This window comes from Ascaphus truei, unplaced genomic scaffold, assembly GCF_040206685.1.
Source record: "Ascaphus truei isolate aAscTru1 unplaced genomic scaffold, aAscTru1.hap1 HAP1_SCAFFOLD_1140, whole genome shotgun sequence".
Classification (NCBI taxonomy): domain Eukaryota; kingdom Metazoa; phylum Chordata; class Amphibia; order Anura; family Ascaphidae; genus Ascaphus; species Ascaphus truei.
In genome coordinates this window covers 38,969-51,468 of record NW_027454007.1, presented here as the reverse complement: position 1 = coordinate 51,468, position 12,500 = coordinate 38,969, and the positions used below count along the sequence as shown (strand labels likewise).

General features: G+C 45.7%; 1 protein-coding gene across 1 annotated transcript in view; it reads left to right on the top strand.

Moving 5' to 3' along the window:
• The window catches only part of LOC142475299 (Wilms tumor protein 1-interacting protein homolog), a 37,494-nt gene extending 27,793 nt beyond the window's left edge, over positions 1-9,701 (top strand). Inside the window, exons 3-5 of the mRNA XM_075581225.1 lie at positions 4,944-5,006; positions 8,243-8,373; positions 9,477-9,701. Of these exons, the coding sequence (XP_075437340.1) occupies positions 4,944-5,006; positions 8,243-8,373; positions 9,477-9,546 (264 nt within the window). The 3' untranslated portion in view covers positions 9,547-9,701. The remainder of the gene's footprint in view (positions 1-4,943; positions 5,007-8,242; positions 8,374-9,476) is intronic.
• The last annotated feature ends 2,799 nt before the right edge of the window (positions 9,702-12,500 follow it).

Sequence of the window (12,500 nt, the reverse complement as noted above, 5' to 3'; positions counted from 1 at the left end):
GGGAAACCCAATGATGATGATGGATATTCCATAGTTTTTCCATGATAACCTTCTTGCATCAAAACCAGTCTTTTCTTAAGTATCCAATAGGATTTATATTAGCCAATTCCATGTCTTTTGAACGAAAATTAGACAAACAATGACAAACATCTCAGATCTTTTGCAATCTTTGTGCCATCATATTACAGACATGGCTGTATGCGTATTTTAAATAGCGTACAGCGCAGAATACGGAGCATTTGCATTTGAAATAGCACAGTCTCTCCGACTGTAGGAAACCCCCCAAACAAAACCAAAAGGAAAACCACTGAATTGGCAAAAACCTAAGCATGCGTTCTCCTCCTTTTCTGAATGGTGGATTTGTCACTAAATATGGCAAACCTCGGCTTCGGTGGACTTCAGGTGTGTGGGAAACGTGTGACGCGGAAATCCGAGTTGAGGGAACGCTGCTTTGGAACGGAGATCTGCCCAAGTGGTTGGCAAGGTGTAAAGCAGTGGTGGGGTGAGGATGTTGTCCTGGATTAATACATGTTATGCAGAGGGATGAAAGAGAGACTGGTATTTTTATACGATCTGAAAATCTGCACCTCGTAGATAAGTGTTTGTATTAAAATCCCTCTGCAGTCTGAGACCTGCAGGGCAGGGAATAGTGTGGGGATAACAATCTTCTCTGGCATCAAAGGGGTTAAGAGTGATGTCACTGCGATTTCTATGGGTATGTGCTGCGGAGATTGTAATCTCCTCTTAACTGGGGCGCTTCCATGCTTTGTGCGCACACGTCCTAGTTTATTTATTATGTCTTCTCATACCGTGTGCGTGTTTTATTCCCCAATGCCCAACATGTCTCTTCTCGCCAAATGCACGGAAACGAAAATATAAAGCGCAGCTTCACACTTACCAATGAGACAAAACAACACATTTTTCAACTGAAAAGGTGTGTGTGTGTGTGCACGTGTGTGCACGTGTGTGTACGTGTGTGTGTGTGTGTGCGCGCGTGTGTGTGTACGCACGCGTGTGTGTGTACGCACAAGTATGGCTGCGTTCAAAAGAAGGCAGTGGGCAGGAGAGGACAATGCAGGAACTGAAACATTGTTTGCATCTAATTCGATCTTTCCTTTTGGGCCTTACTCAATATCTCCGGACCCCGACTTATAAAAATGGTGTAAAGAAGAGGGCGCAGAATGCGGGGTCTCCCATTCCTAGAGATGTGCAAAGCTTTCGTCCACGTTTGCAAATCATGCGAAATTGGCCGGGGGTCTTTTGTTTTTTTTCTTCTTTCAGAAGAAAAAGTTGCGAGTCGGTGAGAGCACAATGACATTTTGCCAAACCTTCCCGTTTTAACCATGCAAACTCCCATCAAGAGCCTGAAAGGAGAGGGGCAGTACTGGTCTCGGTAATATGAAACAATGTGGAAGTAATAACAAATACTCAAGTCCGGGAACATTTGGGTAACAGTGATCATAACATGGTTTCATATGAAATAAAGTATCAAAAAACAGATTACTTGGGTTCAACAAAGACCTTAAACTTTAGAAAGGCAGATTTTAATAAAGTGAGGGCTAATCTACCAGTAATACATTGGGATGCTGTTTTTGCAGGGTAAAATGTGGAAGATAAATGGGCAGTCTTGAAAACCTTGTTCGATAAGCCCCCTTATCAGTGTATTCCCTTGAGTAATAAGTATAAAAGAAATAAGTCTAAACCAATGTGGCTAAATAAACAGGTAGGGGAGGAAATGGACAAGAAGAGGCAGGTGTTTAGATTCTTGAAGTCAGAAGGGACGGAGACATCGTATCAGAATTATAAGGAATGTAACAAAAGTTGCAAAAGGGCAATCAAATTAGCAAAAATGGATAATGAAAAAAGGATTGCAATAGAAAGTAAGCTTATCCCTAAAAAGTTCTTTAAGTACCTTAATAACAAAAAATTAGAAATGAAAATATAGGACCCTTTCAGTGTGAGATGGGCAGGCAGATTATTGGAGATTGGGGAAAAAGCAGAGGTATTAAACACATTATTTGTCTTTTTGTTTACCAGGGAAGAATTTATTGCAATTGTAGTGCCGCAGGGGGAAGCCACCACCTCTATATTAATGAACAATTGGTTAACTGAGGAAGAAGTTCATAGGCGGCTTAATAAAATTAAAGTTAATAAGGCACCTGGCCCCGATGGCATACATCCAAGAGTTCTTAAGGAGTTAAATTCAGTAATAGCCAAACCATTGCATTTAATATTCAAGGACTCCATTCCCACAGGCTCAGTACCACAAGACTGGCGTAAAGCAGATGTGGTGCCTATATTTAAAAAGGAGCTAGATCACAACCGGGGAATTACAGACCTGTAAGCCGGATATTAAAAGTGGAGAAGCTACTTGAAGGTTTAATACAGGATAATATTCAGGAATACCTAATGGAAAACAAAATGATTAGTAATAGTCAGCATGGATTTATGAAGGATAGATCTTGCCAAACTAACCTTATTAGTTTCTTTGAGGCGGTAAGTAGGAATTTAGACCAGGGTAATTCAGTTGATGTGGTCTACTTACATTTTGCAAAGGCTTTTGGTACGGTTCCACATGAGGTTAGTGTACAAAATACAGCAAATTGGACTCTGTAAAAATATTTGCACCTGGATTGAAAACTGGTTGAAGGGTAAACAACAGAGAGTTGTAATAAATGGAATTTTTTCAGGTTGGGCTAAAGTTGTGTGTGGAGTACCTCAGGGATCGGTACTGGGACCCCTGCTTTTTAACTTGTTTATTAATGACCTTCAGGTTGGCATAGAGAGCAAAGTCTCCATCTTTGCTGATGATACTAAATTGTGTAAGGTAATAGAATCAGAGCAGGATGTAATTTCTCTTCAGAAGGACTTGGAGAGACTGGATACGTGGGCAGGTAAATTGCAGATGAGGTTTAATACAGATAAATGTAAGGTTATGCATTTGGGATGCAAGAATAAACAGACAACTTACAAATGAAATGGGGATAAATTGGGGGAATCCTTGATGGAGAAGGATTTAGGAGTGCTTGTAGAGAGCAGGCGTAGCAATAGTGCCCAAAGTCATGCAGTAGCTGCAAAGGCAAACAAGATCTTGTCTTGCATTAAATGGGCAATGGATGGAAGGGAAGTAAACATAATTATGCCCCTTTACAAAGCATTAGTAAGACCACACCTTGAATATGGAGTACAATTTTGGGCACCACTCCTTAGAAAAGACATTATGGAACTAGAGAGAGAGCAGAGAAGAGCCACCAAATGTATAAAGGGGATGGATAATCTGATTTATGAGGACAGGTTAGCTAAATTAGATTTATTTACACTAGAAAAGAGACGTCTAAGAGGGGATATGATAACTATATAATACAGCTCAACCCCGTTATAGCGCGGTCCTCGGGGGCCACCCAATCCGACCACGCTACAACCGGGGTCGCGATAATTGTTTTTTTTAAAATGGCCGCCGCGCGCCCGATCGGGAGGAGGGGGGAAGAGGTGGAGTGAGGCGCCGGCAGCCCTACACGATCCCCCAGCAATCCCCCATCAGCCGCACTTCCCCCAGCAGCTCCGCACCGATCCTTTCCCCCCCCCCCTCCAGCAGCCCCGCACCAATCCCTGCCAGTAGCTCCGCAATGATTGCCCCCAGCAGCTCCGCACTGATCGCCCCCAGCAGCCATGACACCAGAGGTAGGGGGGGGGGGGGAGGTAAGGGCTGTGCAGTGCTGTGTGCAGTGCTGTGTGTTGTGTGCAGTGTGTGCTGGTGCTGTGTGCAGTGTGCAGTGCTGTGTGTGCAGTCTGTGCTGGGTGTGTGCTGGGATCAGTGTGCATGCAAACAAAAATGTTTTGTTTTTTTAATCGGGGTCCACGCTCAAATCGCGTTATAGCGGATCACGCTATAACGGGGTTGAGCTGTATTCGGTGACAGTACAGGGAGCTTTCAAAAGAACTATTCATCCCAAGGGCAGTACAAAAGACTCGGGTCATTCCTTTAGGTTGGAGGAAAGGAGATTTCACCAGCAACAAAGGAAAGGGTTCTTTACAGTAAGGGCAGATAAAATGTGGAATTCATTACCCATGGAGACTGTGATGGCAGATGCAATAGAAATGTTCAAAAAAAGGTTGGACATCTTTTTAGAAAGGAAAGGTATACAGGGATATACCAAATAAGTAAACATGGGAAGGATGTTGATCCAGGGAGTAATCCGATTGCCAATTCAGGAAGGAATTTATTTTTTCCCCTTATGAGCTATCATTGGATGATATTTCACTGGGTTTTTTGTTTGCCTTCCTCTGGGTCAATATACTGTAGTAACAAATACAGGATAAAGTATCTGTCGCCTAAATTTAGCATAGGTTGAACTTGATGGACGTATGTATTTTTTCAACCTTATGACTTACTATGTAACTATGAAATCTGGGATTTAATTATAATAATAAATGTTTGTTCTTGTATAGCGCTGGTAGTTTTACGTAGCGCTTTACAGAGACATTTTGCAGACACAGTCCCTGCCCTGTAGAGCTTATAATCTGTTTCTGGTGCCTGAGGCACAGGGAGATAAAGTGACTTGCCCATGGTCACAAGGAGCCGACACTGGGAAATAAACCAGGTTCCCCTGCTTCACACTCAGTGCCAGAGTCAGAGTCTTTACTCACTGAGCTGCTCCTTCTCTGGAGAGGAGAAAATAGTTGGTGTACCGCTTGCGAATTGTGAGTGAGCTGAGATTCGTTGGCGAGTGCGTGGAAATGTGGAGGACACAATCTCCCCTACAAAAACAAGCGGGGTATTTTGGGACGTAGCTACTAAGTCATGGGGGCCTGCCTGGACCTGCTGTACCCCATAATCTAGTTCCTCCTGGGGCACTCAAAGGGTTAATGAGGGAACAGAACCACTGATTGGTTGTATTATTATTATTATATATTGATTTCTTATTATATATTTTTTATAACAGTATTCCGGTTTTCAGCAAACGGCCGACAAGTGCTTTGTGTGCGGACATCTCATCATGGAAATGGTAAGTACGTTTATTGCCGGCTTTTTGACAATGGTTTAACCCCTTCATTGCCAATGACCTGGCAAAATTTTTTTATCTATCGATTAAAACATTTAAAAAAATGTTCCAACTATGTTATACTGATTCTGCATGTGTGAAAGGCAATTTGTGGAGACTTTATTTCATATAGCGCTTTTCTCCTCGCTCTGTTATACATCAAACGGTTTATCCGACATCGGCACGGATTATCCGATGCTCACCGCCGCGGATTAATATTGGATCTGCAATCCAACAGCGGTGTGTGGGACGGATTCCGTCTGATAACCGATGACCGCCTGTATAGCGCGCGGTACGCAACACACAGGAATTATTACAGACACAGTCCCTGCCCAGATGAGATTACAATCTATAATTTTGATGCCTGAGGCACAGGGAGATAAAGTGATTTGCCCAAGGTCACATGTCGCTCACACCAGGAATTGAACCAGGCTCCCCTGCTTCAAATTCAGCATCGTTGTTCTCAGTCTTTATCTTTACTCACTGAGATTCTCCATCGCCCCAATGCCCGCGTTTTTTGTTTGGTAAAGGGAATTCTTGGGGGATTTTTTATAAAACAGGGAGCCGCGATATAAGACTTGCACCCTGAGCGGTAATCCTCAATCCAGATACCATTTTGCATTTCCAATAACTGTTCATCAGATCCTCCAATATCTGGCAAATTTCCGCTTTGCTGCATCAGTGCAGGATAGAGCAGGCGTCTGTAACGCAGGAAATATACTATATGCTAAGAATATTTGTATTGTGGGCTTTATTTGTATATACACACACATAAGAACTTGTATTAAACGCCTTCCCTCCCCCATACCAGCTAATCATGAAATCGGCCATTAATGTGTTACTTGCTTTTATTCGCTCCAACCACTGTCAGAAACGCATACCAAAGATACAGCGGTATTTAACAGGCACAGGACATAGCAAAAAACAGGTACAGTACCTGCTAAATAGGTACAGTCAGGTGGGTATGTGTGCCGATGCATGGCTAGCACAGTCACTGTGTAATTATATGTATACACGTACACATTGACAAGCGAAAGATACCAGGGCAGAAGCAGACTAGTGTGACGAGTACAAGCAGACATCGACTATACATGCTGGTACCGTGGGCGAGAAGGGCTGTGCTCAGAGCAGCATTATATATGTCACCCTACATGTCACACGGGGGGGGGGGTCTGTGCTCAGACCAGCATTATATATGTCACCCTACATGTCACACAGGGGGGGGTCTGTGCTCAGACCAGCATTATATATGTCACCCTACATGTCACACGGGGGGGTCTGTGCTCAGACCAGCATTATATATGTCACCCTACATGTCACACGGGGGGTCTGTGCTCAGAGCAGCATTATATATGTCACCCTACATGTCACACGGGGGGGTCTGTGCTCAGACCAGCATTATATATGTCACCCTACATGTCACACGGGGGGGGTCTGTGCTCAGACCAGCATTATATATGTCACCCTACATGTCACACGGGGGGTCTGTGCTCAGAGCAGCATTATATGTCACCCTACATGTCACACGGGGGGGTCTGTGCTCAGACCAGCATTATATATGTCACCCTACATGTCACACGGGGGGGGGTCTGTGCTCAGACCAGCATTATATATGTCACCCTACATGTCACACGGGGGGGGGGGCTGTGCTCAGACCAGCATTATATATGTGACCCGACATGTCTGTCTCTTAAGCAACTTCAGGTACAATCGCGCGTTATAAAAAAATAAAGAAAGGATTTGGGGGGTGGGTCGCTTCATTTGTTCCCACGGGGGAGGGCTGCGTTTGTTCCCACGGGGGGGCTGCGTTTGTTCACACGGGGGGGGGGCTGCGTTTGTTCCCACCGGGGGGGGGCTGCGTTTGTTCCCACCGGGGGGGGCTGCGTTTGTTCCCACGGGGGGGGGGCTGCGTTTGTTCCCACGGGGGGGGGCTGCGTTTGTTCCCACGGGGGGGGGCTGCGTTTGTTCCCACGGGGGGGGCTGCGTTTGTTCCCACGGGGGGGGGCTGCGTTTGTTCCCACGGGGGGGCTGCGTTTGTTCCCACGGGGGGGGCTGCGTTTGTTCCCACGGGGGGGGCTGCGTTTGTTCCCACGGGGGGGGCTGCGTTTGTTCCCACGGGGGGGGGCTGCGTTTGTTCCCACGGGGGGGGGCTGCGTTTGTTCCCACGGGGGGGCTGCGTTTGTTCCCACGGGGGGGGGCTGCGTTTGTTCCCACGGGGGGTCGCTGCGTTTGTTCACACGGGGGGTCGCTGCGTTTGTTCACACGGGGGGGTCGCTGCGTTTGTTCCCACGGGGGTGGGGGGTCTGCGTTTGTTCCCACGGGGGTGGGGGGTCTGCGTTTGTTCCCAGGGGGGGCGCTGCGTTTGTTCCCACGGGGGTGGGGGTCTGCGTTTGTTCCCACGGGGGGGGGGGCTGCGTTTGTTCCCACAGGGTTCTGTAGGTGAGCGAATTGTTCAGAGTTCTTGTAGCTGTAAATGTAAAGATGCGGCGCCTCAGTTACAATGTAACTTATTGTACCTACTGTATGTTAAAAAGTATGTATGTATTTATACTATACACACACACACACACACCCATACACCCATACATACACACACACACACACATACATACATACATACACACATACACACACACACACACACACACACAAAGTGGGGCAGCACCTTTGGTTTGGTTTCATAGGCCGCAGTGTTTCTACTCCCCCCCCCCCCAGGTCTTTGTGTAATTATAATCTGTGGTTTAAACCTATCACAGCATCAAGAACTGTTGTGTCGCAAAAGAGATTAAGTAAATATTGTATAAAAAAAACACAAGTATTAGGTTACTGTGGAGGCATTTTATATATATACATTTTACATTAGTTTTAATTATTATTTTTAAATACTCACTTGTATGTAACCTACTAAACATTACATTTCCATTAGAGGGTCGGTCCCTTTAACTCTATTAAAAATATCCCTGAACCCGTACGGACCCGAGTTCACTATTTGAGATATAGTACCAGCCCTTTAAACCATGCTCATTGGAGGTCAGAGTTTCTCTTTGATTATTGGCTTCTCTTATCTGTTGACCTCAAGTCTAAGCTCCACTTAAATGTTTAACTTGGATAACAAGAGGAAAAACACATCTGCCGCAGTTTGAGTTCTGTATACTCTTCCATGTCGTTCTGCATAGATTAATCCATCTGTTTGTTTTAAGATTGTGCAGGCCCTTGGGAAGTCTTACCATCCGGGCTGTTTCCGCTGCGTGGTATGTAACGAATGCTTGGACGGCGTCCCCTTCACCGTCGACTTGGAGAACAACATTTACTGCGTCAAGGATTACCACACGTAAGCAGCGCGGTTCATTTACTTGATTAAGACCCCGCTGTAGGCACTGGTTGTAATGAGGGGTTTAAGGAGCAGTTTCCCCTACCTGGGGACATCCTGGTTGATGAGATAGTTACCGCTGAAGGTAGCGCAGGTACCATCCCCTCCCGGGGAAACAAAATGGCGGTTTAAATCTTTCGTGGCACATGAGCCCGTAGGAAGCCGCAAGCTCATCCATTACGACTTCCCATTGGCCCACCTATAGGAGGATTTAAATACAAGGAAGTACTCCATGTTTTTAAGTAGCCCCAACATAAGTTCCGGTGAGTACAAAGTGACAGAAACCCTCCGCTGTAAAGTGTACAGCAAATAAAACCGCCACGTGTGAGCACAGTCACATGTCTCAGACAGGTCTGCAACCCTGCCCTTCCCCGTTATCTCTAGGCAATACAATGCTCCCACTGCAGCCAGGGATTCTGGGTAATGACATGCGAAATGAGCACTCCATGTATTTACCAATTCGATTGCTACTTCTTACCTTGGACATTCAGTCCTTGCCACGGGCACGGCTGTCTGAAATGTGTCACGTTGCATTGGGTCTTAACCCTCCCTGCAGCCACATGGTAACGGAACAGGTTGTGAGTCACTTTCACATGTGATCCTCTGTCCTCGCTACCAAATCCTCCCCTAATAAAGTCTGTAGGGATTATTGTGGGGGCTACTTCTATATTTCCAGGTGCAGCCTTTTCCTTTTCTTCAGATGCAAAGATCTACAGGAATTATGCACTTGAAACACAGTCAGTTGTGCCTAGTGACTGCAGTTATCTGGGACCGCAGGGGATAATCTACTTCTGCTAGAATTCTTCACTTAATCTTTTCAAGTGTCTTTAATGAACGCCCACAAAATAGCCCCATGCTCTCTTTATTCTTACAATCAAGGCAGAATGCAGGGGAGAAATGCTGGGATCTTGGCACTGGGGCACTAGATCTAAAGTTACAGTAATGTTTGGGGGCAGAATTAGGTTGGAAACCCACTCTGGACAAGCTGATTATTATTATTATGTTTGCATGGAAATATTTATTTGCTGGGAAGTTTTGACGTGTGGCTTCTCCTCTCATTTCAGAGTTTTTGCACCTAAATGCGCCTCCTGCAACCAGACAATTTTACCAGCACAGGTAATAAAATGCTGTTAATCGGTACCTATTCTAAAGCTCGTTACTCCAAACTCCAAAACGGATGGGGTATGTTACTTTAATGAACCACAATGTTCCCTTCTGGTGCTGCCCTCCTTAATAACATTTATTGATGTTGCAGTAAAGTGACAGCACTCAAACATATCTCAGATTATGGGAAGCTGTGAATAGGTTAACGAGAAGCTGGGGGGGGGGGGGTGATGTTAACGAGGAGTTGGGGGGGGGGGGGTTAACAATATTCTGGATCTACATGGACTGTGGCCCACAGGAAGGACGATGTCCTGAGCTTTGTTCATTCATTTCCATTTACGTTTTGGAAGCATTAAATGTCATTTGCTTTGGGAACTAGACGTTGTATATCTCATATTCCACTTGCTAGATCAGGATCTGATTAAAATCAAAGGAACCGCGCTGATTGTTCCTCTCTTTTGAACTATGGATTTAGAACAATGAAATGCTATACTAAGCTCCATGTGGGACTTGGCTGGAAGATACAGAGTTGCTTCAGAAGACATTTGTACACTTGCAGGAGCACCGCACCCTTCCTGGGCGTGCGCTCACAGAATCGGGGTGCAGCCCGGTCTGTGACACTGGGACCGCATTGCTAGAAATATAACTTGTTACAGGACGGCTGTAAAAAAGGGCAAATGCATTTCAATCAGCACTGAGACAAGGGTCGTGTATGTGTGTGTGCGGGCGCGTGTGTATGCACACGTGTGTGTGTGTGTATACATATGTACACACACACGTGTGTGTATATATATATATATATATATATATATATATACACAGACACGTGTGTGTATATATATGTGTGTGTGTGTCTGTGTGTATATACATACACACATATAGATGCGTGCGCGCACACACACATATGTACATGCACACATATAAATGCATAGTTCCAGGCTTTCTGGATTTTGAAAACCTAACAAACTTGTAAATGTCAAACATATGCTATTAAGTGGGGACCAGCCCTCGAAAAACTAAATATTTTACCCCTCTTCTAGACTTCTGATGCTTATTTCTTGACGCTCTTATGATTTCTAAGCATTTTAGAATTCGCTAGATATGAGATAACTACATTCGCCAAATTGTTAAAATGCGAATGAATATACTGTATTAATGGCTTAATATAAAAAGGTTCTACAATGATCTACTTATCCAAACAGGTTTTAATCCTGTCCAAAGGGCTGGCTGTCAATGCTCTTTAGAAAGGGGGAAAAAAAGGGATTTGCCTTTTAAAAAAAAAATGTTTTTAATGATTTGAGGTTCAGACAAAAAAAGCGATGGATCAGTTTTACCTTTAAAACACGTATAAACGCTGCTCATCGCGTAGTCCGATTACACAAGCAGTCCTGCGCACACCGCTGTCGTCAGACTCCGTACGTGCATGTTTGTTTTGGACATAACACAGGCAGCTTAAAATACAATTTGCAATGTTTCCCATGTGTCTTTTTAGACTGAGCGTTTATTTCAAAGTCCCGTAATATTGGGGCTGGCTTCTCTACGTGGCCTCAGTGACTTGTATCCCCCCCGGAGACATTCCAAGTGTACTCATTCCGTGGGAGGAATTCAGCAAGTTTTTCTCTCTCTCCCAGCCGGGGCGTTCTTGAATTCCCAAATGACTTGAAAAGATTGCTGTTCATTTAAAAAAAAAAAAAAAGCAAGATGGGACTTTTCCTGCAACTGATTTTGTTGTTTGTTTTCCCACTTGGTCAAATTGTACAAGAAGAATTATCTGTTTCAGTCCAATTATAAGTGTAAGAAAGTTGAGAAAAATCCTATGGCTGCCCACTTTATTTTGGTTCTAAAGTTTATGGTTTATTTATTTTTAATGTATTTTACAACTGGATTACATTTATTTTGGCGGCCTGGAGGGGGGGGGGGGGGGACTTGCAGTGCAGCAAAGGATTGAAATAATATATATTTATTAACAAAAGTATAAATATTCAGTTCTTTGACCTAGCAACTTCCATTATTAAAGAGTTGGATAGATATGGGGCGGCCAACTCCAGTCCTCAAGGGACACCAACGGGTCAGGTTTTCAGGATATCCCTGCTTCAGTAAAGTTTGCTCAATCAAGCCCAGCCTCAGCACTGGTGGCTCAATCAGTCCCAGCTTCAGCACAGGTGGCTTCGACTGAGCCACTGATTGAGCCACCTATGCTGAAGCAGGGATATCCTGAAAACCTGATCTGTTGGTGGCCCTTAAGGACTGGCGTTGGCCGCCCCTGTGATAGATTATCATGGTGTCTCAGGCTCACCAAATCATTAGGAGAAGCCCCCTTTATTAAGGCACTAAAATGAGACCACATGGAAGGCAGGAAGGCAGAGGGGGGCGCTGAGTGTGAGTGCGAGTGAGATGAGACCCCATGGAAGGCAGGAAGGCAGAGGGGGGCGCTGAGTGTGAGTGCGAGTGAGATGAGACCCCATGGGAGGCAGGAAGGCAGAGGGGGGCGCTGAGTGTGAGTGCGAGTGAGATAAGACCCCATGGGAGGCAGGAAGGCAGAGGGGGGCGCTGAGTGTGAGTGAGATGAGACCCCATGGGAGGCAGGAAGGCAGAGGGGGGCGCTGAGTGTGAGTGAGATGAGACCCCATGGGAGGCAGGAAGGCAGAGGGGGGCGCTGAGTGTGAGTGAGATGAGACCCCATGGGAGGCAGGAAGGCAGAGGGGGCGCTGAGTGTGAGTGAGATGAGACCCCATGGGAGGCAGGAAGGCAGAGGGGGGCGCTGAGTGTGAGTGAGATGAGACCCCATCGGAGGCAGGAAGGCAGAGGGGGGCGCTGAGTGTGAGTGAGATGAGACCCCATGGGAGGCAGGAAGGCAGAGGGGGCGCGGAGTGTGAGTGTGAGTGAGATGAGACCCCATGGGAGGCAGGAAGGCAGAGGGGGCGCTGAGTGTGAGTGAGATGAGACCCCATGGAAGGCAGGAAGGCAGAGGGGGGCGCTGAGTG